This window comes from Pteronotus mesoamericanus, unplaced genomic scaffold (genome assembly GCF_021234165.1).
Source record: "Pteronotus mesoamericanus isolate MK-2021 breed Mesoamerican mustached bat unplaced genomic scaffold, CSHL_Meso_final contig_116, whole genome shotgun sequence".
Taxonomy (NCBI): domain Eukaryota; kingdom Metazoa; phylum Chordata; class Mammalia; order Chiroptera; family Mormoopidae; genus Pteronotus; species Pteronotus mesoamericanus.
In genome coordinates, this window is record NW_026555027.1 from 33,454,311 (window position 1) to 33,480,197 (window position 25,887).

The following is a 25,887-nucleotide window of genomic DNA, read 5'->3' on the forward strand; positions in this document are numbered from 1 at the left end:
TTGGGTCCAACTTGTTTGGGACTCTTTGTGCTCCCTGGACTTTGGACTTTACCAAATTAGGGAAGTTTTCTTTCATTACATTTTCAAATAAGTTCTCAATTTCTTCCTGTTCCTTTTCTCCTTCTGGCAGCCCCATGATTTGGGTGTTGGTATATTTGGAGATGTCCCAGAGGCTCCTTATTATATCCTTTCTTTTTTATGTATTTTTTTTCCTTCTTGTTCTTCTGATTGAATGCATTTTTCTTCCTTATGTTCCAAACTGTTGATTTGATTCTGGGCTTCATCACTCTACTGTTGTTTCTGTGTAGATTTTTCTTTATTTCACTTACTGCAACCTTCCTTTCTGCCTGGGTCTTTTTTATGCTGTTGCAGTACCCAATGATTTCTTTGAGCATCCTGATAAACAGTGTTTTGAACTCTATCTGGTAGGCTGGTTATCTCCCTTTCATTTAGTTCTTTCCTGGAGTTTTGTTCTATTCTTTCATTTGGGCCCTCTTTCTTTGTTTCCTCAATTTGGCAGCCTCTCTGTTTCTGTGTAATAGGTAGAGGTGCTTTGACTCCTTGACTCAGTAGCGTGGCCTATTGTAGAACAGGCACCTGTGCATTGTGTGTGGCAAAGCCTTAGGTTATTGCCAGGGTGGGGCAACACATTTCACTGCTAGTGGCTCTGTGTGGGGGAGGGCTCAGAGAGGGGACACTGCCACTGCCTGGCCTCTGGAGATTTCCCAGGAGGAAGCTGTCTCCTGGCATTTGCCCTGTTGTCAGTTACCTCATTTCCTTTCCTTCTCCCTGTATGCCACTTGCACCCTTCCAGGTGTTGCCCTGGTGCTGAATCCCAGAGGGGTTGGGTCTGTGTGAATCCTACATCTATTGTGGGCCCTTTAAGGAATCTCTTGAGAATCCTGAACTTTCCTCCGCTGCCTCAACCCCCACTAGCTTTTACAGCTAGAACTTAATGGGGACTTGTCTTCCCGGTGCTAGAACCCTGGGCTGAGTGGTTTGGTCTGGGGCGGGGACTGCTCACTCTCAAGGTATCCCTCCTGATTTTTATCCATCACATGTGAATGTGGGATAACATTCTGCTGCCTTTCTGTGCCTCTCCGCGTCTCCATTCCTCTTACCTGTCTGGGTGAATGTGGCTTTTTTAAATCCTTGGTTGTTGGACTTCCATACAGCTAGATTTTCTGATGCATCTGGATGATATTTGTTTTGTTGTCTAGTTGTAATTTTTGCTGTAGTTATGTGCAGAGGCAAAGCATGTTTACTTATGCCTCCATCTTGACTAGAAGTCCAAATAGCTGTTTTATAATTTATCTTTGTCTTCAGGTTGTTTTTTATTTGACCATGCTGCTTTTACTCTCCTTAATGCAAAGAGTAGTGTCTGCTGCACTCAGTAAGACCTAATTCTTCTTTTTCTTTTTTTTGTTTTATTGTTTATGCTATTATAGTTGTTCCAATTATTTCCTCCTTTGCCCCCCTCTGCCCAGCCCACACTCCTTTCTGTAGTCAATCTGCACACTGTTGTCTATTTCCATGGGTCCTCCACATATATTCTTTGACTAATCCCTTCACTTTCTTTCAAACAGTCCCCTCTCTCTTCCCTTCTTACCACTGTCAATTTATTCCATGATTCTATGCTCCTTGTTCTATTTTTCTCATTAGTTTATTTTGTTCATTAAACTCCCTTTATAGGTGAGATTATATGGTGTTTGTCTTTCAGTGATTGGCTTATTTCACTTAGCATAATAGATCAGTGGATTAAAAAACTGTAGTGCATTTATGCAATGGAATACTATGCAGCAGGAAAAAAGAAGGAATTCCTACCTTTTACGACAGCATGGATGGAACTGGAGACTATTATGATAAGTTAAGACCTAATTCTGTAACAGAATGCTTGATCAGAGTTCCAGAATATTCTAGATCTAATTATACAAGAGAGTCCTGACAATTACACCTTTTATCATACTTATGTGTGATTGCCGTCCCCTCACTTTCTAACCTAACAGCATATGTTAATGGACAGCCTCTTATCTACCCTCTCTATTACTTTAAAGATGATAGCTGGTAGTAGTTTTATTTTACCTGATTAATAAAAAAAGGAATTTGTAAGGGAACAAGAGAAACAAGTTCAATGAAGGTAATCTGAGCTTAGAAAATAACACTGGAAGCATTTATGGTGCTGATATCATAGAAAGAAATACCAAACAAAAAACAAGAAAAAAATAGATGGTACTTGGAAAAATAAAAGTTCCCTTTGGTAACATGATCCTAGAATAAGGGCTTTTAAGTATGATAAAAAACATCTTAAAAATATTGAAGAATATACATTGAGCAAACTTTAAGATACTCCATGAGATTATCTGTACCATATGAGAAAATGTCCCTTGGGTGGTTCTTCCTAAGTGATCGGAAATTTAGGCCTGTGGGTTTTACTTCTTGGGTATTTATTTTCCTTTAATTTCTCTTAGGTGTCAAAAGATGTTTTATATTTTACAGATGTAATATTTATCAGATGAAAATTCATTAAAGCAATCATACACTGGATTTCACAGGAGAGTGCATCTGTAACTTAAATTAAGGGCATCACTGTGCAGTTGCTATTCCTTTTTGTGATCAAGAGCCTAGAATACGTATTGATTACAGTAGCGAGGATGAGGAGGAGAGCCAGTGCTGCCCTCTTTCTATGCCAACACAGACCCAAAGGGAGTTCAAGAATCTTGCTCCAATTTTCATCTCTTCTTTCCCTCCCTGTGTCTCATGAGAAGAGTAAATGCTTACACTTTTAAAAATGGGAATGGGTCACTCACAACATAATGGAGCCTGGACGTGGATTTTCTGGTGTCATTTCCACTTTTGGTAGGTGACTGGCAGAGGCATGCTTTTCAATTTCACTTGGTAGTGTAGCAATCAAGAAAACAATGAACCAGAACAAAAGACTACACTGAATTAAACTCAAATGATAATATAAGAAGAATTTACTTGGTTAACTGTTATGTGGGGAGAATAAAAAGAAATGAAACTGAGCATTCAGTGGGAAGGTAAAAGAAGGAGCTGTGGCATCAAGTGAAGGTATTTTCTTTTCAAAATACAAGCACAGCTGAAGAGTTAAACTTTATTCAAGGTTCAACCCAGTAGCACTGTGTGGTCATTGCAAAACAATGGCTGCTTGTAGAGCCATGGTATTCAAACTTGGCTGCACACTGGAAACTCCTAAGGAGCTATGAACTCAATGGATGCCTGAGCCCAAGGGAGTCTGACCCACTGGTTTAGGATGCAGTCTAGACTTTCTATATCTCCTCACTTTTGCCTCCACCTTTTTTAAAGCTCTTTTTGGGAACCAGAAAGCTATAGAGCATAGAAGTAATGATTCCCATAATCAAATCTCTTTGCAGACTCAGCTGTCCAGTGGGCTAGCTGCACATGCTAAAACATCAGTGGACTCGAAGCTAGAGCAGCTCTTGTGAGAAAAGGGAATAGAGAAATTTCTGCTTACAAAATTTCCCACTCCCAGAAGCCTACATTTTGATCTTCTCCCTCTGAGAGTAGATGGCAATGACTGGAGTGCAGACACCTTGAAAACATCCTTGCTGAGTCCTCGCAGCAGTTAAAGGTCCATAGGGACACAGCCTTTGTGGTATGTCCAAACCTAATTCCGATTTCAAGCAGAGGCGAGAGACACTTACCTTTGGAGATCAGAATTGCCAGAGTTACAAAATGCAGGTGATTTCTGGCAATACTGCTATAATTCATTGTGTCCTGATTAGCTGGGGAAGGGCAGAATTTCCTGTTTCTTCAGAAATGAGGTAATCACCTTTCCTACCTGTGCAGACCCGGAGGCCCTGGCCATCCTAGTAACATACCTGATATTGTCACGAGGACATTCAGTCCCTCGAGCACATCCATCTGCTGAAATCGCCTCCGATTGATCAGATTATAGACTTTGCCTTGCCCACTTCGGTCCAAAAGCATCAGGCCATTTTCAGTTCCCACCAGGAGGTTTACACCTGCAAATTTAAGAAGCACCTCAAGACTGACTTTATATGGGTTTTAACCTTCTACATCTCAGGTCCCTGTAAAACCTAAGAAATGGTGCCTTGTAAATATAAACTCATGGGCAAGTAGGTACTATAGCTGGGAATGCAGAAGTATTGAAGCTCTGACACAGTAATTAAATCACTGTCTCTTTGATAATGAAATTAGTTTTAATTTATGAAGTGGTAGCAGCATTCACTACATCTAGCCATTTACTACCCAGTATAAAGAGTCCTTCTCCAGAGAAGCCTTAGGCACAGCTGTGACACTACCACAATTTGTTTTTGTTTCTTCCCTGTAATTTCCACCCCTTTCTTGGTTCTCTGAGTTCCAGGCCGAGACTTCCCCAAGGTTCACTCCCATCCCATTCATGCAGTGATTTCTAGCCTATCCATTTTCAGCATACAACAGAGTGTCCCATACCCTCCGGAAGTTAAAAACCTTACTCTTCCTCTCACCACCGCTTAACCTATGTCCTAAGTCTCTGCTCCCTGTTAGGATATGACAAAATAATTCAAGTGAAGGTGTTACTAGCCTGATAATCACAGAAATATTGACTGTAAAGAACTTCTTAGGTATCTAAATCTAGTCCAGCCCACCTTCCATACAGTAATCCCTATTACAAAGCTCTGGCAGGTAAGCGGTCTTGTCTGGATAGCTATAATACTAAACATTAATCCCTGGGCAAACATACAACACACACATATACACTGAGAGGTCCGCTGTGCAGTGTAAACTATTCATGGACAGGTAACTTTCCATTCTTTCTAGCTTGTTGTATGTCTATCTTCTAAGAAGCATTAACATCTGTTCTTTCATCTACGTATTCAATATAAAATATGCCTAGCTTGCTGTTTTCAGTCTCTTCTCCAGAGGACAAAGCCTTACTTCTCTCCATCATACCTTCCATGAAATGGCGTTTGGGCTTCACACTCTTTACCATTAACCTGACATGTTTTTGTCTTTATAAAATTGTGGTGCCCAAACCTGGCCTGGTACTTTAGATGGGTTACAGAGATGGGCCACATCTTTCCTTGATTTGACCATGACATTTGTAGTAACACCAACCAGCACTTTGATAGAATAACATCACACCTACTCTGAGTTTGAGGTTGGTTAAAATCTGCAGATCTTTTTCACAAGAACTACAGGATGACGTCTTGAATTAAAGGCAAGGTTCATCATCTATTGTTCTTTACAAGTTTTATCTTGCTACTACTAGTAGACTTTGGCAATTCACTAAAATATGCCGGGCTAATTTTCCAGCTGTGAAATAGAGGTAATGCCATTACTCTCATTGTGAGATGTTGTAGGGATCACAGAATGTGGGGCACATTCACAGTGCTGGCCACGTTGGTGGTAGCTAGGTCTGTTGCTGGCTTTAGTCCATCACTTATGTAAGATGGTTCTGAATCTCATTCTGTGATCCTGGGAATTAGGGTATCAGTTCTTGCTACTTATAAAATTGCTCTTGATCTCTCCTGCGGCCAAGATAGTCCCAAATCAGGTCTCCGACACCTATGATTCCAGCAGTGCTCTTCTGATGGTAAGATTCAGAGGCTTTAAATGTTTGAGGGCCAGCTCATTACTGAGTGATAGAGAGCACCAACTTACCCCACAGAGCTGCACAAAGTATTTCTGAATTGAATCGTTTCTTGTATTTTCTGATTTCCGGTGTGTCACTATGAGGCCGAATGTTGGTTGGGTTTACGTTTACCACTGAAATCTTTCTTGCTTCATTGAGTTTGGCTTGTTCTTGCCTAAGAAGTTCGCTAGTAAACAGAGCTTTGAGAAAAAGAATCAAAGAAGTCAGCGGCATCTTAAAAAGAAACCAATGGAGTTATGGAGTTATGAAGAAGGGACTTCAAAACACAATGATTTCTTCTTGTTTCAAAGGCAAAGGCAAAGAAACTCTGAAACTACCCATATTTTACATTTTTTTAGTAGCATAAAGACTAAGTCATTCATAGAAGCAGTATTTTATCCATTGGTAAAGCAGGCTTATGGACACCACTTGAGTAATTTAGGAAGTTGATAATCATCTCGCAAAATTAAATATCCCACCCTCATCTCCTGTAATATAGGCAGGAAAGAGTTCCTTTTTGAAATTCCATATTATCAACTGATGAATTGGCCTAAGTTGAATCTGATGATTAGTGAGTTGCAGCAGTCTAGAGAGCAAGATTCTCCTCAAAAGCAGCCAGGTTTTTGCAGTAGGAAGCACACACCTAGAACTCAACACAACTCAACATGCACTTATTAAGTGTCTACTGCATGCACAGCATTGTACCCAGAAACTGCTTTTGAGAAATATGTGCTAAGTTTGGAGATCTCTGATGAACGGCTTTTCCTAGGGCCCCTGGCTACCTTTGGGTTCCTACCAGAAGTGAAATTAAAGAAATTAAAAAGAAGAAGAAATAAAAGAAATTTGTTTTAGGAATTCTACAAAAATAATAATTAAAAATAAAAGTCTTCCCTTTAAGACTACTAAGCAGTAGATGGCTTTACTACTGAACTAATTAACAATTAATTTTTTTATCAGGCGATACCAGAAAGGAAAGCCAAGCTTTGCTAAAACACTGGGGCCATCTAGCTTACCTGTGGCTGATGATTCTTCATCCTCTTCATCTTCATCAGTGGGAGATGTCTGGTATACTCTGGGGTCCACAAAGGGGGTGAAGGATGCTTTAGTGCTGCTCCCCATGCCATACTAATCAATAAGCAGGAAGATTAAGAAGAGCAGATAAATAAACACTGCAGCAACAAATAATGCCAACAATACTTTGTTTGGGCTTTAAAATAATTATAGACTCTTCAGTCTATAAACCAGATGTTTACACTCTGAACCCCTGGTCAAAGTGCGTGCCTCTCTCCCCAGCTTCTCCTGGTTACTCACTAGCCATTGTGCCTTTGCAGGGTTTCACTATCAGACTGTAAGAGTTACAGTGAATAAATTACATTTTGGGCTGCATGTATATCTAGTAAGATGGCTGGTGACAGAGCTTATCTCTCCCTTGAAGTAAAAAACAATCTTGTATTGACAAAATGTTCTTAAGAAAAGCTGACACAGTTGGCAATAAACTAAGTAAGCATGTCCTCACAGCAGCACTTATCCTGAACACACGGGCAACCAAAGACTCTCTCCTGGGGACTTAGGCCCTTCCACACTGGCCTTGTGATGCAGGTGGAGTAGTGTTGGCTGAAGAAGCCTTAAAATCTCTAGTTCAGGAACAATTTCATCCAGGAATTAAAGATTTTTCCTTAGCTTGATAGTTTCCTTAAAAGGATACTTACATTCACATGCCTTATTTGGGAACTTTATGAAAAATACTAGGTTTCCAGGCCATGCACCTTGAGGATTTACTTAAAAAATAAATCTGAAGGACTTGGAAAGCACCATGAAGACATGAAGTCAGAACTAGATTATGGAGCAGTAAACTCAAATATCAGGCTTCATGTCATGAAATTCCATATTTGAATTTTGTAAAAGGAGCTTCAGTATCTATCTCTTCATTTTGTCTGTCCTCTCCATTCCCTCTATTATTTCAAGTTCTTTTTAATATCACAAACGGACCTGTATTCAACATAAGAAGCACCTCTTTTTTTTGGGTAAATATCTTTAGCTACTTTTTTAGTTTTATTTTTAGGTTTTTATTTAAAAATATAACCAATATCCCAAGATCCCTAAACACATAAGAAGAAAACCACAAAGATCCCATCTGATTTCATTCCGGGTTTCCCATCCACCTTGTAAACTCAAGACCACTTCATCCTCTGTAAGGTAGGACTCCCCCTCCCAAATTAAGTACTCTTACGTCCACGCTGTCCTTTGATCTTTAGAAGACATCCATGAATATGCCTCTGTGTTCTTTTTCTTTGGGTGAACAAAGCTTATTTACTCTATAACTTTAGAATCCAAAGCATGTATCACAAGAAATTAGTGTGTGCACATTAAAAACAATAGTGCTCATGCTCTATAAACCCATGTAGGGAGGGCCTAAGTGTGATTTACAGGACTCCTCATGAAATAAGACCAAGTGCTGTGAACTCACCCTATCGGTCAGCTTGGTCAATGATACCTACAAGCACTGCCTAACACATTGTGTTATTGAGGTTTTTTCCTACTTTATCCATCTAGGAAAGATAATATCCCATTTCTCTCTTTCTCATGCAATCTGGAGTTTAGAAAGTATCTATTTAGAATTTGAGAAGGTATCTATTTATTGATTTTTATTTTTCATAAGCCATTTAAGTCAAACTTAGTTTGATTAGTTTAATTAATATAAATATGAACCTCAGCTATTGGCCTTGGAATCTCTATAGGCTGAAGTTCCTACCACTGGTCTGGCAGACAGGAGGTCCCAGTATTGGACCTAGCACTGTTGCACACCAGTTTTGTGCTTTGGGCAGGGCTCTTAATCTCTGTGAACCTCATCTGTAAAATCAGGTATTGGTCCAGATGATACCTGGGAATTTTTCACTGCTCTGCCTCTATGATTTCCTCTAGTTGAAGATATGCATAAGCGCCTATATAGTAGAAACCAACCAAATGGATTTCTGGGAGCTCGGCACAGACTCCTTGAAGAGAGCAGTGTTTCAGAACCCCTGAAGGAGAACAGAGATGTCATGGCTGCTGCCTAGCACCTACTTCAGCCCCGGAGTCCATTTCCTGGGAGTGAGTGGAGACACGTCCTAGACCCTCGGTTGGGGTCCCAGCTGGGGAATGACTCTGCTGCACCAGGTCCGGGAGGTTGATATGGCCTGCGAAGCCATTGCTGTCACTGTGGCCAGATCGCTTCTTCTCTCCAGATGTCTGAGGGGGCATAACATGGGGGCATTAGAGGGGGATGCAAAGGCTACAAGAGTGACATCACCCCTCACACAGCACGGGCAAAGGAGTCTCCAAATCCACCCACTGGAGTGTGGGAAGATTCCATTCATATTTCTATGTTACCTAAGAAAATAAGAAAGAAGTTAAGCTTTGCTAATATTTAGTATATGGATTGACTCTGAGGTGTTACGCTGTCGCAGGAAGGGCAGTCAGGGGTCACACTGAATGTGAGGGTTCATTGTGGGAAGACAGGAATGCTGCCAGTGGAGGGATTGGTTGGGGCCTGCACTTGCAAGCATTTGTGTGAGTATGTGTTCCTCTGCACACATCAGTGGCCAGAATTAGCGGATCATGTTACTAGGTTATAATGACACACACCCACAACACAGATACATGCCCTAAAGTATCGTTGAAAAGAGGCAGTGTGATGAGATAATACTAATAATCCATGCATATGTGTATGCCAGGGACATGCAGGACGATCGCAACTCATAAGGGCTCTTTGGCAGTCACGAAGTTGAAACAACGATTAATCAGATCTGACAGGAATTACCACATACACACAAAAAACCCCCAGCCACCCTCCCCTCCAAAAAACAAAACAAAACAAAGCAAAACCCATGGTGATGATCCAAAGAGTATTTGATAATATGGATTTACGTCTACTACCACTGATGTTGAATTTCTCAAAAGCAACCATGGTACCTTGTGATAGCATCCAGTAAAAAAAAAAAAGAAAGAAAAAAAGAAAAAAAAAAAAAAAGAAGCCATCATGACCAGTAAAGCATTTGAAATACTGTTTATGGTATCCCTTTTTAATGCTCTTTAAAGGTATTTTATAATGTATATGTTAGTGCAGTAGGACAATGTATGATTTGAAAATAAAAACACTGTATTCTGTGGCATGCTCTAACATTTTTACTGATAGAATTGTCTGACCTAACAAATTGTAAATCACTGCTTGGAAGAGCAAAGCCTCCTTCCTAAAATCCCAGGGACAAAATACAGGATTAAAGACAACTCTGCTCCCTAAAAGCCGGTGCCCACCACACTGTAGTCCTGGCTAGTACTGAACTTAGTAGTTTAACGCTCATGTGACCAGCTCACTGAGGGCTCTTAGAGCAGTCCTGATTAAGTAACTATTCCCTTCTTGGCCTTTTCTTTTCATTCATTTACCCAACATTTCTGAGTGCCTGTTAAACGTGAGGCACTTCGCTGAACATGCAGGAATCAGCCAGGAACAAGGCAGATGCATTCCCTGCTTTGATTGGGGCTGGCTGGCAAGGGTTCATGCTGTTTCTGTGACCACCTCACCAGGCTGGCTTCTTCTTCCCAGAACCTGTCCTGTTTTTGCAATTCCAGTTCTGCATCTGCCACTAGCTGTAAGGGAAAGGAGGCACTTTTTTTTTTCAGGGCAAACAGACTCCCAAGTTCCTGAAGGGGTGCATGTAATTGATGTTACCAGGGACCTTGAGAAGTAACTGAAAAGCTTTGGTGACCTGTATATTTTTTGGCAACATGCTTCTGGCCTATAATGTGTCCCAGAGAGAGGCAGTTTCTGGATTCATTTTGCCACAGGGCTCACCTGAATATTACATCTCCTAATGACATTTTGGGGGTTCCACACTAATTTATCTTATTGTCCCTCTCTTATGAGTACTGGACAACTTTTCCATTTTCCTAACTTCTGTTCAAATACTGCAAAGTTATCTAACATTTCCCCCAACTTTCCAAGAGCAAAAATCACACACTATCTCTTCAGAGATCTGCAACCTCTCTTCTATCAGCAGCAGTTGCCTCAAGCTGAAAATGGATGCGGGCACAGTGGTTCTCAGAGACCTGAAGAGGCTCACGAAGGGGAATGGCCCAGACCGGGGGAAGCTTGACGGAACCCAGCAACGACCCCTGAATCATCCCACTTCTGAGTCATTACCCTTTTGTGCATTCAACCAGCACCTTCTTAGAATTAAGTATCTTCTGTGTGCCAGGCTTTCTGCTGGGAATACAAAAATAAGTAAACAATAGCTCTACCCCCAGGACCTTATTAACAGAACCCTTCAAATCTCTATAATTTTCATGCCCTCACCATTTCCACGGGGGTGGGCCCTAAAATGTTCCAACATATGCCTGGGGCCATGCTAAACACTTTATGTGTATATCTTCCCAATAACACCATGGGTAAGCTTCCCATTTTATAGGTGGAAAACTTCAATATAAAAAATTCAATTAACTTGCCTCAACTGACACAGGTTTGTAAGTGGTGGAACCAGGGTTTGAACTGAGGCTGCCTGGTGACAGAGCCCAGACATTCTGGGTGGCTGCTCTACCAGGTAGCTCCACTCTTGGCCGCAGCTGATTGGTGGACCCCTGAGCCGAGGAGGATCAGGTTCCTATTGGAATTGACTATTAGGCCTTAGCAATATCGGTCTCTGCTGGACAGCTGAACTAGGATGTGATGACTATCTTGCAATGGGGGATCCGGGAAATGAGAGCACCTGCATGGGGTCCCAACTGACCCTCTGCCTTTGGTGACCTTCGATGAAATACCCTCTGAATCTTTATTCCCCATCTCTGATACCTATTCTACTTTTTTTTCTTAAGCTTAGTGTTTTTTGGGTTTTTTTTCCCCTATTACTTGTAACCAATGAGGATAAGCCAGTGTTCTGGTTCACTGGAGTGGACAGACCCTGGAGAGATATCAGCTGGTCAGTAAGGAAGGTGCTATGGACAGAGGCCCATGGAGTCCCAGGAGAGGCTTCAAGGAGAAAAGGGAGGCTGAGCCAGACCCACACGGGGCCGCTAGGTGAAGTAGGCAGAGGTGGGAAAGGGAGAAGAGCTCTTCCAGCAGATGGGCCCTATGGACAAAGAGGCAGATGAGAGGTGTGGTGTATTCTAGAATTAGAGTAAAGAAAGGCGTGGTGGGGCCATAGGACAGCAAAAGTAGAAGCACAGGGGCAGGGGAGTGCACTAGAAGGGCTAATTTGTGCATCTGACAAGATTATGGGAAGGGGAGACAGCACGTTCCTATAGAACCATCTAGTCCACTCCTATAAGAATGAAGAATTGAGTAAGTACTCCTTGATGCTCATTTAGGGACTACACTAATAGCACCTTATAAACTAAGTTCCATTATAATATGTTTTTATTTTATTTTCTTATTTATTGCCAGGGACACACTTTAATTCGCATTTCTTTTTTAAATATATGAGGTCTGTCTGGAAAAAGCCCAACCACTGTTAATAGAATGAGAATGGTTTGTGTGACATCAATATAACCTGGCTGCCAAGGAGAGTAGACTGGAATGTGCATCCATGAACAATGACGACTTAACTGTACTAGTTAGTGGGGACAGTACACGCTGTTCAGTGAGCATGTGATCATCACATTCAAAATAGCTGAACAAATAAAACAAGGAATCTGCATCAAATTTTGCATTAAGTTTGAATATTCCTCTGTGGAAACTATTTGGATGATTCAGAAGGCTGCAGCTGTGGGCCACTGGTAATTGGTAGCTTCATCCCAACAACATGGCTGCTCAAACATCATGTCTTGTACAGAGTTTTTTTGTGAAACATCAAATTGCCCAGGTGACTCAGCCCCACTACAGCCCAGGTTTGGCGCCCTGCGACTTTTGGCTTTTCCCAAAACTAAAATCACCTTTGAAGGGGAAGAGATTTCAGACCATCAATGAGATTCAGGACAATATAACAGGGCAGCTGATGGTGACTGGGAGAATTGTGTGAGGTCCCAAGGTGCCTACTTTGGAGGGGACTGAGGAGTCACTGTCCTGTGTACAACGTTTCTTGTACCTTGTATCTTCTTCAATAAATGTCTCTATTTTTCATAGTACATGGCTGCAGACTTTCTGGACAGATGTTGTATGTTCTTTTAATGGACTTCAATTCAAGGTTTGCTATTTTAAAAGTCCACACTTGGGAAAGGTAGAATTTAAAAACTGAGAGGATAAAGAGCCCTGGCTGAGCAGCTCAGTTGGTTAGAGCGTCATCCTGAGACACCAAGGTTGTGGGTTTGATCTCTAGCCAGGGCACACACAAGAACCAACCAATGAATGCGTAAGTAAGTGGAACAACAAATCAATGTCTTTCTCTCCCTCTCTCTCTCACCTCTTCTTCCTCTATCTAAAATCAATAAATAAAAAGTAAAATAATTTGAGAAGATAAAAAGATCTGGGAGCCCCCAACAGATAAAATTCATATGACATAACCGATGAATCCTATTTTCAAAGTGATTCATTGTGGTCATAGAATATTGGACTGCTTTATACAACTTGCAGCTATTTGGATGTGGCTAACAACTGAACTCAGAATGTGGCTACAATATCTTATCTACTTCAAGGTATTGATTCTATTGTAAAGATTCAAGCAAATATTAAACCACATTAGAAATCAGGATCCTTTTATTTGGAGTCAGGGAGTAACTCACTCCAGAACATTCTCCCTCATGTTTTCCCAGGTGGCAAGTCATTGTAATAGAAACCCTCCATACATGTGCTGAAATTATCCATTCACCGCTCTGGGTGATTTATATACCAGCACCATCTAATGTCAACTTCAGCAGCCAGGTTCACTTTTCATTTCAGGCTTCCGTGAGAGGACTCTTTAAAGTCTACTTAAAAGATTCAGCAAGGCCATAAAATGAAATTCTAACAAGTTGCTTTGTGAACTACTCTTCCAGTTTTAGCCTTACTGCCAATTATTCCTTTACTCAACAGCTTTATTCATCTCAAAACCAGAGTTCCTTTCTTTCTTATAAAAGTGAGATGACCCTGACTTTTTGGAGAGTAAAGCCTGCTATTAGGGTTTCCCAGTCTGCTCCAGCTGAGGAGGGAGAGTGACACACAATAAATATTTATGTGTCAGAGAAAGGAGCGGGGAGTAATAACACATAAAAGGAGAGCTCAACTCTATGGAGAGAGTGGAATAAAATAAAATAGTTAGCATGTATTGAATGTTTACATGTCTTAACTCATTTAATCCTCCCAATCATGTTAGGAGTTGTATACTATTATTTATGAAAATTTACAGATGATAAAACAGATGCAGGGAGAGGTCAAGTAACTTTTGCCTAATGTCATCAAGCCATTACTTTCCTTCCAAGTAAAGACCTGCTGTCAAACTTACATGATGATGATAATGTGAAAAAGAAGAAAAGCAGGATTATAATTTGTCAAGGCCCTCCTGGTTAGCACTATACAAAGGGGAGATTCTGCATGGTAGTCGGGGAGGTGAAAGGAAACATGGCGGCCCCCCTTCTAGATGAAATGATGCTTCCAGAGTTAAAAAAATCATTCCATGTGCTAAGGTGCATACTTTGTTCTTTCACCAATATAGCTTAATAGTCTTTTAAATGTTGATTTAACTAGGTAAGATGTTCTTGGAACCACTGAGCATTTTCTACATAAAATCTAGAAAGATAAAACTATGAGTGGAGGAGGCATAACAAGGCCATGGATGCTATTCAGAGCAAAACATCTGTCTGGGTTTTCCAGATTTATATCTTCAGGCTCAAATTCTACATTCCAATTTGCATAGCTCTTACTAAGGAATTTGGACTAATGGAATTAAGTCACACTACAAAAGCTTAGAAGGATACAGGAAAGAAGGCAGTGGACAATTAAAATCACTCAACCATTTAGAAACATGAGCCTCTTAGCCCCCATACTTAAAATACATGCCGTAAGCATTCTCTGAAAGCTCTAATATAAAAACCAATTAAGAAATGCATTTCCCCTACACAGTTCTTATACCAACTTACCTCTCTTATCATCAAGGTTCCTTCTCTTGAAATACTGCCGCTGAACGTGTCTGCATGAGAGGTCTCCAGGCCGTGTGTGCCGACCATTCCCACGTTGTACTGCTCTGTGCCCCCGGGAGCGCCTGTTGGTCTGAGATGGAAAAGGACAATATTCACGATCAAGCATGTTTAGGGAATATTGTTTCCTGTTCATGTTCATTTTTTTTATTATGGTAAAATATACCTAACATAACATTCACCATTTTAATCATTTTTAAGTATCCAGTCCACTGGCCTTCAGTACATTCCATATTCATTGTTAATGTCACACTGATGCCTGAACTGGTGGCCCACTTTGTCAGCATCCTCTCTCAACCCGATTTCCAACCAGCAGGCAGAGTGAGGGACCGGGCTGATCTCCCAGCCTTCCCTGTCCCTTCTGTGACCAGCAGGCACCCTGGCCTGCATTTTTGCACATGCAGTGCCCTCTGCCTGGAAACCTTTCTCCCACGCCTGCTCTTGGTGGTTTGCTCTCATGCATCTGATTTCATCTCAAATGATACTTAGCCTGAGAAGCCTTTTCTCACTACCTATCTTTGTCTTATCCCACCAGACCCTCTTCTTTCTCCACCCTTTTCCCATAATACTTATCACAATTGGTAATTTTTTATCTCTTTGACTCTCTTTTAATGTTCTCCTTGTCTCTCATTATGACATATACTCATGAGGAAAGAGTTCTTGTCCCTTTGCTCATCCCTGTACATCCAGCGCAGAGTTCAGCACAGAGTAGAAGTGCAAATATCAACTGAAAAGTGGGTTCTACACTAGTTCTAGAGAGGTAATCTCCATTAAGGGTATCTGTCAATGAGGCTGTTTAACCCAAACAGTGTTCAGTACTTTTTAAAGCTCTGAAATCACCCAACACTGAGGCATGTTTGTTTCTAGTGTGTGTCTTGCTTTCATATCTAGGATAAAATGGGGAAGGTGACAGGAGCTCGGCCTCGGCCCTGGGCGTGGAGGCTGGTGTTTTCTGTGTGTCCTGTGGCCCAGACCACAGCGCCAGGGGAGCCAGCACCAGGCGGGCGGCGCAGCTCACCCGCAGGGCAGGTTTCTGCTTCCAGCGCTGTGCTGATTGTTAACCGACGTCCTCAGCTGCCTCTCTTTTAAAGTGGGTTTTTTAAAAATAGGAAAGGTATCAACATTTGTTTCTCTCATTAGGTGTGCTAACCACATCTTTTACCATTTTTGTTCTTTTAATTGTTTCTTGAACATTTGAGAAACATCCCTGGTTTTTTGGATCCTATCAAAGTCCAAGCACTTGATGAAATATAGTCAGTCCAAGAAGCAAGAAACACTCCAGATTTATGACATCTCTGGGACAGAGACGACATCTGTCAAGGATTCTTATCCAAAACAGAAAGGCAGAAAGATGCGTGCAGACCAAAATAAAATGTATAGCAAGACACATATTTCAAATTGACTAAATTAAAGCAGTAAATTGAATGATTTAAATATAGGTTGGAACTGGTAAGTTTGGGAAGAAGTTCCAAAGAAGCATTTTCAATATTTCATTTCCAGAAAGCACTATTAATAGCATTCCAGAGGCATGGGAGAAGAAATTGCTGCAATGAATTCCTGACATATTTGCTTGATCGGAAAATCAGACTAGTTCTCAAAACTAGGATTTCTTCACTCATGTATTCAAACTTTTGTGTTGTATTTTTTTAGCTGCCTTACATTCTTATTTGGGACAAGATGGTGTGAAACAAAGAAATCAGTAAATGAAGTAAAGATTTATCAAGAGCCAAAGCCTCCTAGGACGGGAGCCACTGTTCTCCATCTGTCAGGCATTCTTGGCCACCGTCGGGGACTAGGTTGTTAGTGGCCACCTCTGTATAACCGAGTTCTCCTTCACTATTAAAGAGTCCCATGGGAGTTCGAAGAGCAAAGGTATTTTGCCTCCACTTTTTTCTTATCCTGATGATGTTGTGATTCTAGCCAAACATTTGAATCAGAAATATATCAATATGGATGAATTTTCAAAAAAAGTATTTTTCTAAAGCTAATTCCATGAAGACAATTCCTTGATTAATTTTCCACATATTTCAGTAAAACTCTTCCTCAATATCGGCATTTTCATGGTTATTTTACTAAAGTTATCACCACTGGTTCTGATTATTTTCTGTAATTTTATAATAAAGACCTGATATACCAATTCATTTTTTTGATCCATGTAATCCATCAAAGGCTTTTGTGGTCACTACTTCTACCAAGTCCAATTTTTCTGGATCAGTTTTAAAGGTGTACATTTTATTAAGACTTGTCCATTTTTAATCAATAGCAAGTTTTACAGTGTACAGTGTGAGCCACTGCCAGTTTCACCTCTTGCTGAATATATTTACTGAGATTATATTTTCCTGGGTCAATTTTTATATCAATTTCATGAGCCAGAACTACTTCATCTATGATAAATTTTTATGGTGAGCAGTTTGGGCTGTTTTGAGGTTTTTTAAAAAAAAATGTTATTTCTACTAGTAATACTCCTTGTAAATTGAATAAAAGATAATCTGTATTTCTTCCTTTGTCAATTGTCCCTCTATGTTTCTTTTTTAAAGGGCAAAATGAAGGCCACAGTTCACACTTCAGGGATTGCAGAACATTTTTAAGTTATGGAAGAGGACTTCTTGTTGTACCTGTTATTGATCACTCCCCTCTGTCCTTCTTACTCTCCTGGCTTTTGAGAGACAAACTTTCCCTGCATGTCCTTTAACCTCTCTGTCCCTGTATGATTTTTATGGCTTAGAGCTCAGCACTATGACATGTCAATCTTTATCAGCTCCTTGGAAGCTCATTTGTTCACTTACTCATTCATTAACACACTTATTAAAAGTTTATTGTGTAATACACATTGTGTTAGATGCTAGAAAAAATATTTTAAAAGTAAACATAATTCTCAGTTTCTAGAGGATTATAATCTTATGGAGGTTCAGAGACTAATGAGGTACAGAAAGGGATGGATAAAAGGCAAAATAATTATTTGGTGATATGGTATTTCTAATTTAGTGACAAAGCTAAACAGAAGAGCAGAGGAACAATGTTAATTGAAAACTATTTCTTCTTATTCTCCTCCTTCCTGTGTTTTCACAATCCCTCTCTCCATACTGGCTTTTTCTTCTGACCAAAAAACATTATAAGGTATGTCCTCTCTCTCATTTCATTAAAACGTTTTCCTTGACCTTAACCTGCATTTACTATTCACACTTAAATTTCTCTATATTTTTCTTAGAAAGAAACAATGTAAATTTTTAAATAAAAACAATCCCATAGCATTTATTGTCATCTGGTAATAACATAAGGATAATCATATGGATAAGCAATACAAATAAATGTTTAAGAACTATGCTCTCAACAAAGAACACCTAAAAAACCAAACTGTATTGCTTCTCCACAATTTCTCACTTCATTAGTCATTTCTAGTTGGGGACACTTTGGAGCAGAGCAATATTATCTCCTTTTAGTACGATCTGACCAAACTGTTTTCTTGACTTTGTTTTAGAACGAATCTCTTCTGCATCATCCAGTAGGAGGTCCACGTACTCATCAAAACCAATGACACAGCCCTGCAGCCTCATATTCACTTGCTCATAAAACCACTCCTGAATCCAAGATCTATTTTGCAAGTATTTGAGAAGATGAGATTGATGAGCTTCACAATCAGCTTTTGCACTTTATGGCCCTGGCCAAGGAGATGTCATGGTGGAAGCTGACAGAGACCACATTGAGCTGTGCGCTGCCTCCAAAAGCTACTTCTACAATAAAGAACCAGAAGTAGAATCCTAAATTTCTTTCTTTTCTTAAAGTTCTTCTTGCAGACTATGATTCAGTCCTCAAACTGTTGCTTCCTATACTTGACTTCAAGCACCTCAAGGAAACTCCGTTAAGTCATTTCTTAGCTCACAAATTCAATGATTACTTTCTGATTCTCATGGTGTTTGGCCTTTTGCCTGTGTCTGTGATTACTAATCACCCCACTCCATCCTTCTCTCTCTTCTGGCTCTTGAGAGACTTTTCTCCTTTTCTCTGGTTTTCCTTTTATTCTTCATTCCCTGTTTCCTCATGAGCTCTCCTTAAATGCTACTGGTACCCAGGATTCTGCCTCCTCCTATATAACCTTTGGGAATACTCTTGTCGACAACCATTTATAACCATCACCAGTGTGGGGAATAATCCTAAATTAATGTATCTAATATTGTTACTCAGAGACTCATTTATTCAGTTTCCTGTTGCATATTTCCACCCAGGTATCCACAGGTTTCTCCAACTCCATATAGGTGTGTAGTGGGCTATACCATCTGGGTTTGTGTAAGTGCACTGTATGAAGTCTACATTCAATGAAATTGCCTAATGATGCACCTTCCCATGATTAAGCAGTGTGTGAGTATATATAGAAAGACTTATAGCTATGTGCATGCACATGGGTTAATGTGCACACATATATATCCTTGCTCTGTCAGTTGAGAGGGCCTAAAATAAATGATACTCCACTAGCAATGAGCACACCAAGTGCCCAAATCTTGGTTTCTAATATCATTTTTAATAAAAGAAATCAGGACTCCTTGGAGAAATGGTTGAAAGTTGGATTGGAAGAGGAAATATAGAAGATGAACCTGGAAGATCTTATAGTGCCTGAAACTAAGAAAGGGCCTGACGGGGGGTATCAGTCAATGGTACACAAGAGCTTCCAATGGTCAAAGTGGGAACCATTTGAGCCACAAAATAAAGAAAGTTTGAATCATAATCCAAAGTCTAAAATAAATATTCGTGAGTTTATACTGATGTAAATGATTGAATAAATGAATAAATGTACAGGAAAAGACCAATCTCCTGTCCAGAAGAATTCCAAAAATATTATGATAGATATTTCTCCCTAAAAGAAGGGGAGCATAACTGCTCCTTATGTGCAGCTATGCACGGTGGCTTCCTTCCAAAGAGTACAGTATGGAAAGAAGGGGAAAAGTCACTTCACAGTGGAGAAACCTGAAAATCACTATCTCAGCCTTATGATCAAGGTCAACACCAACAGTCATAAGTCATGTTGACAGTATACACCCTTGACATGATGCGATAAAAATGACATGTTATCTGTTACCTTCCTTCCCTAAAGCCTTACTCTAATCATGAGAATGACATCAGACTAATTCCAATAGAGGGGGATTCGATAATATACCTAATCAGTACTCCTCAAAACTGTCAAGTTCATGACTAACAAGGGAAGCCTGAGAAACCGTCATAGCCAAGAGCAGTCTAAGGAGATATGGCAACTAAATATCTAAGGGAAATGTGGTAGCATGGGATTCTGGAACAGAAAAAGGTAATTAGGTGAAAAAGTAAAGAAGCCTACACATGGACTTTAGTTATTGTATCAATATTGGTTCATTAATTGTAATATATATGCAATAGTAATACCATAGGGAAAACTGTGTGCAGGTGGTAGGAGGAGTAACATGGGAACTCTCTGCACTATCTGCTCAATTATTCTATAAATCTGAACTTTCTAAAAAAGCTTATTAATAATAAAAGACTTTTTAAAAGGCAAATTATTGATTAAAATTATTAAGGCTAAAACAACTGTAACATTTTATAGTTAAATAATCCTTCGTTGCAAAATTACTTTTGTGATAGAGTCTGGGTAGGAAACACTGATTGTCAAATTCCTATAAAGACTGTAAAAAACAAAACACCTCCACTGATTAGAAGTAAACTATAGGAAATTTACTGTAATTAGGCCACAGGTTTGGAACAATAATTTCCTATAATTAGATTTGTCAAAGTGTTCCTGCAAGTATTGATTTAATGCAATTCAGTACACATTTACTGAACACCTGCTATATGAAAGGCCCTTGGTTTGGCACTGGGTAGTAAATATAAAAACTGAAGAAAACAGATTCTGAAACTAAAGAGGTTAGCATCCAGAAGAGCATTAAAACATAACACAAATATTCCAATAAGGCAGGATATATGTGAGAATGGGGGACAAAGAGGGAGGTCATCTCAAGACAAGAAACAACACTGAGAGCATGCCAGGCATTTGTAAGGACTGATGAGGTTAGTTCAGCTGGAGGATATGCTTGGATGATTATGTGCCCCAGGGATGGAAGTTGTAGGGCAGGAGGGATATAGCATGGCCTGAGCCCCACTACCACACACTAACAGGACCAGAACTGAAACAATGGATGTGGGGGCAGAGGGTACAGCAGGCCTGGGGAGCAAGACCATTGCCCTGGTAGGCAGTGGGGTCGGGACCATGGCTGTCTAGTGGGAATAGAAAGGAGGAAGCACAAAGGTAAGTGGCTTTCATTGTCCAGAACGCATTTTGTGAGGCTGTACAAAATTCTGTGACTATGGTAGCAACAGATATCCCTTCTGATTCGGACCGTGCCTCACATGTGCTGTTTTGATATAAAAGGATGCCTCTTTGACTTGCTTGATATGATGCGGGTCAACTTACATGCCTTTCCTTCTGTCCTCCTATTTTCTAAAGCATTTAATGTTGCCGGATTATAAAAATAACACATGCTCATCATAAAATTGTCCGATATATATAAAATAAAAAGCCCTCAGAGTTGCATCATCCAGAGGTAATCACTATTATCATTTTGCTCTATTTTCCCACCAATTCATTTTTCTATGCAAGAGTCCCTGTGTAATAGTACAATCAATTAGTTAGGGAATATTATCTTAGTTACATGTACTCTTATAGGTTATACCTTATGTTATAAACAAGAAACCAACATTGGCCATAGAAAAAGGTGTTGCTCTGCACATCAGGATCTGTAGCTGTTTGTCTGAATGGCTGGGCTCTATTTCTGAGAAGCTATTTTGTAAGCACTTCATGGTAGTGACCTATATTGCAATATATTTTTATTTTTTGCTCTAAAAATATATAGTAGAAAATATAAAGGTTTACCTTAACAACAGAAAATGAAAGTGATAAGAATGTAAATAAGAAGCATTCTAATTCTAAAATACCCTATTCCTAAAGAAATAATTGTTTTATAATGAATTTTTTAATATGTGAACTTAGGCATACAACTATCATGCTATATAGCAGAACAGACTGTATATATTTTAAATTCACAAAAATACATATTTTTATCAAATTGGAATATACACACATTTGTATCCTGCTTTTTCTCTGAGTATGTCTCATTTATAATTAAATATTGAAAACGTTCTTTAATGAACTATCATTTCAATCTGCCTAAAATATATCAATTCTTCAAGAGCCATGTTAGGTTTTGCCTCCATTCTAAGCATCAAGGGTAGTCCATATATTATTTCTCAGGAATAGTAATAGATCCCCTGAATTGCTTTACCAGTCTCTAATCTGTTTTCTTTCCACATTGTCTTGCTAAAATGATTTCTCTCCAGCATAATACTCATTGTGTCACTCCCCAGCTCAGGACACCTTCAATGGTTCCTCAATGGCTATGTCATCAAGTGTATGCTTCTTGCTCTAGCCTCATTACTCTAGACTTCCCCCCCGACACACCCCACAATCAAGCCAAGCTCAACCTTCTGGGCCTTTACTTCAACCTCCCCCTGACCCCGCCCCGAATCTAATATTCCTTCATGTTCTTTTCTACCTTGATGACAGTTATACGTGTATATGTCCTTCCTCTGGACTAGGCTCTAAACCTCTTGAAGCTTAGGCTTGCAATTTCAGTCTAGCAAAATTAAATGTAAACCAAAGTCATTGAAAAACAACTCCATTCCAGATGCCATGAGAGGTGTTAAGAGTAGAGAGATAAGTAAAGCGCCGTCCTCATCCTCAGGAATCTCACAGCCCAGAGAGGGAGACAACAGGTAATAAATATCCCTATTCAAGGCACCATAGGAAACTACAGTGGCAGCGTAGAGCGGGCTCGACTTGCGTGGGCTCGGCTGTGTGCTGGTGATCTCTAAAGGGACAGGAGAGTCCCAGACAGCAGAGTGGAACTGCACCATGGTCTAGTCAGGCAATTTCAGAGAGGTGGATGTTTCTGTGGTAGGGGAAGAGATGGATTTACCTTTACAGGTAGGAGGCTGACACTGCTAACAGGCTTGCAAAATTTGGCTTAAAGACTAAATGCGATTTAACATCCTTTCCAAGGCTGTCTTTGGTTGTTCTACCAAGTATTTCTTTTACTCTGGAATTTTCCTTGTGTAATTTTGTCTCTTCCCAACTACAACATAAACTTTTGGAAGGCAGAACTCAGGTGTGCACTTCTTGAATGCCGCAGTGTGCTCAGTATGGTGTCTAATACATAGCAAAGGTTTAATCAGTCCTTCAAATTCATTATCTACCCTCATACTGATAGTTGTATACTCAGTGCTTAAACTAAATTCAAAACATCTGGTAGAGGAATTAACCAATGCTGAGTTAGGACAAAAATTGAGAGGACCAGTATATTTTACAGAAATGTTCTGGATTAGTGATTTTGTTTCTTACAACAATTTTATTGGCTGTTAAAAAAGCAATTTAATGAAACTTGTTTCATAATGTCATATTTTAGCATATTTATGGTTGTTAATAACTGGGTAGTCAACAATAAAATAACAAGAATGGATTTTCAGCTATGGAAATTGGATCTGCCTCTCAGAATTGCTTGTATGAAATGATCATTAATCAATGGATGACATTCCCTGCGGACTGACCAGCCCTGTGACTCCAGTCCCTGCTGGAGAGGACAGTAATATATGGTCTGAAACGGCATCTTCTCTACAGGAAGTGAATGGAAGTGATGACTAATATTAGTAGCTCCACCAAAGAAATGGAGGTGAATGAGAAGTGAAGCTGGAAACCTTAGCACCACTCTATCAAAGTTACAGCAAACCAGAGCAACAGCTCCTGTGTTTCTTCGGGGGAGGAATGAGAAATGTGCATCAATGGGATTGCATGAACATGCTTGTTTGAATTGGGGAAGTAAATAGGGAAGAGGAGGGATTCTTTCAAGGATCTAGTCTAATGGGAAAAAGAAAAAGTGAGCTTCCCCTTCACTTAGAAAAGAAAAAGGGTATAAATACTAGGGGAATTATAGGTAGGTATAAATATAGATATATATCCAAAAAGAAGCCTGCAAGGACACAGAACATATATGGCAAAGTCACAGACCACACACAAAAAAGGATCACATAAAAGAGACAATAAAGAAGATGAAATAGATTCACTAGGGGTAGATTTAAATCAAACACTCAGAAATCTCCTACAGGATTATTTGACTCCTGATTCTTTTTTCGGGGGATGCTACCCCACACTGCAACATGCATTCCTCCTTATTTAGCAGTGATAGTAGTGATGGACTATGTCTCACATTGCCAATTTTAAACCTGAGATGTCATTCCCATCATTCTACTCCTTCAATTCTAGGGGACAGGCATGTGTCAAAGAGTCTGCCTGTCAATGTGATTTGCCCTGGAAATGACAAGAACCAAGAAAGCAATACCAAAGAGACAATCCAGCAACCGTGCCCAGATAAAGCACATGCAATCCTAGACACACTGTGTAGTCTAAGCAACTTGTGTCGACAGAGAGAGAGTCATAGAACTATATGTGCTCTAATAAAAATTTGAATGCCAAAAGTCCATTGATCCTGCCAGAGGCTCACAAACAACCCTCTAAGCTGTCCTCTTACATCAGTCTGGGTATGTCACTGACAGCCACTGTCCCATCATGGGTCTCGCTCTCTCCATCTTCCTCCTCTTCATCACTACTTTCCGACTCCTCGCTGGAGGAGGAGTAATCAGTCACTTTTTTCAGTGGGCGGTTTGTTTCTTCAATCCGGAGTTCTCGTAATTCTTTGGCTAATGCCGTCAGATCCTACAAAAGAAAAGTTTGTTCAGCATATGTGAATTGTAGATACAACCAAAGCGACATCTTTCAGCAAGTCAGTGCTCCAGCGTAAGCAACAAGAAAAAAGCTCTATATCGAATTGTTACAAACATAGTTACTGCATGGAACCAAGGAAACAATGTTTGTAGCGTGTAGAAACTAGAAAAGATGAAATAAATTTAAACTTTGTTCAAAACCAATTGCTAGACTGAGACTGTTCAGTTCTGAATACACATGTGTATATATGTGTATGTGCATTGTGTGTGTACACATATATACAAACATTGGGTTCCCGTTTTATTTTGGGAAGGTGAAGTTGGTCACCCTCAGGTTAATGGGAAAATGCATGGCATTACAAATTGTTCCCAGTATGGCGGGACTCCTGCCCAAGCCACAGTCATGGCTTTTCCCCTGTTATGACTGCTACCATACCAAAATCTAGCATCAGTCACAGAACAGAGCAATTCCCAAGATTCCAGCTACAACAATGGCTCATTTGGTGTGTCATCATTCCCTGGAGAGCAGGGGCATCACATAATGGCCCACCCAACCCAAAGCCCAGTGCCACTGAAATTTATAGCCACAGAGCTGAGTTAATCAAGAGAAACAAAGAAAGAAACAAAAAAAGTTCTCTTCCAGAATGATAGGTGTTTCATTTACTTTTGGTTTAAATTTCAGTCACCTGGCAAAAAACCCTGGCGAGGACTATTGAAATGAATGTGCAAACACCAAAAGGAAGAGATAATTTTTCAGTTTTCCATGAGTATGATGAAACCTTTAGCCTGATGGATGTGATGATGTGGTCTTTAATCACCAGGCATACTGCAGGCAGTGTGCTGAGTATCTGACTACCTTTTATGTGACATGCTTTCCGAGCAATGCAGAGGGAAGCATTTTCTGCAAAAGCACGGCCGCTCTAATTTGCATGGGTTAAACTGCCCATGGCACACAGCATGCAAATGAGGAAAAAGCAATTTCACATCAGTCTTACCATTTCTCCCTATATTAGTGACCCATGTGGGAATCAGAACATTCAGCGAAAGACAGGGGATTAGGGAGAAAGAAACTCATTGAAAGATACTAAATCCCAGTTTTCTAATGGCCATATTCTCTCTTTATTTCAACCCAGAAATGGATTTGTCTAATTCACCTGATGTAGGATTATAGCAATATAAGTGATCTAAATGACATTTGATAATCCATCCTAACTGGTTAGGAAAAAATGTGATTAATGCACATAATGAAATTAAAATTAAAATTTTATTTTGAGAAGCCAACAGATTGTCATGTTTTACTGTCACCTGTCAGGCATTCCTATACTGGTTAAAACTAGGAAAGGCAGTACTTCAGGTACTTGATTTGGTCTAGAATTTAGGAAGTTCAAGGTGTTAAGTGAAGT

General features: G+C 39.9%; 1 protein-coding gene and 1 pseudogene across 6 annotated transcripts in view; both read right to left on the minus strand.

Moving 5' to 3' along the window:
* Nucleotides 1–25,887, minus strand: part of TNIK (TRAF2 and NCK interacting kinase) — a 341,917-nt gene that overhangs the window by 15,429 nt on the left and 300,601 nt on the right. For all 6 annotated transcript variants that reach the window (XM_054580511.1, XM_054580502.1, XM_054580527.1 and 3 more), the window contains 6 exons: nt 24,292–24,476; nt 14,639–14,768; nt 8,681–8,845; nt 6,631–6,742; nt 5,647–5,817; nt 3,861–4,004 (listed from right to left, as the gene is read on the minus strand). In XM_054580511.1, the coding sequence (XP_054436486.1) occupies nt 3,861–4,004; nt 5,647–5,817; nt 6,631–6,742; nt 8,681–8,845; nt 14,639–14,768; nt 24,292–24,476 (907 nt within the window). The remainder of the gene's footprint in view (nt 1–3,860; nt 4,005–5,646; nt 5,818–6,630; nt 6,743–8,680; nt 8,846–14,638; nt 14,769–24,291; nt 24,477–25,887) is intronic.
* On the minus strand, nt 18,091–18,362 carry LOC129073655 (small nuclear ribonucleoprotein E-like; annotated as a pseudogene).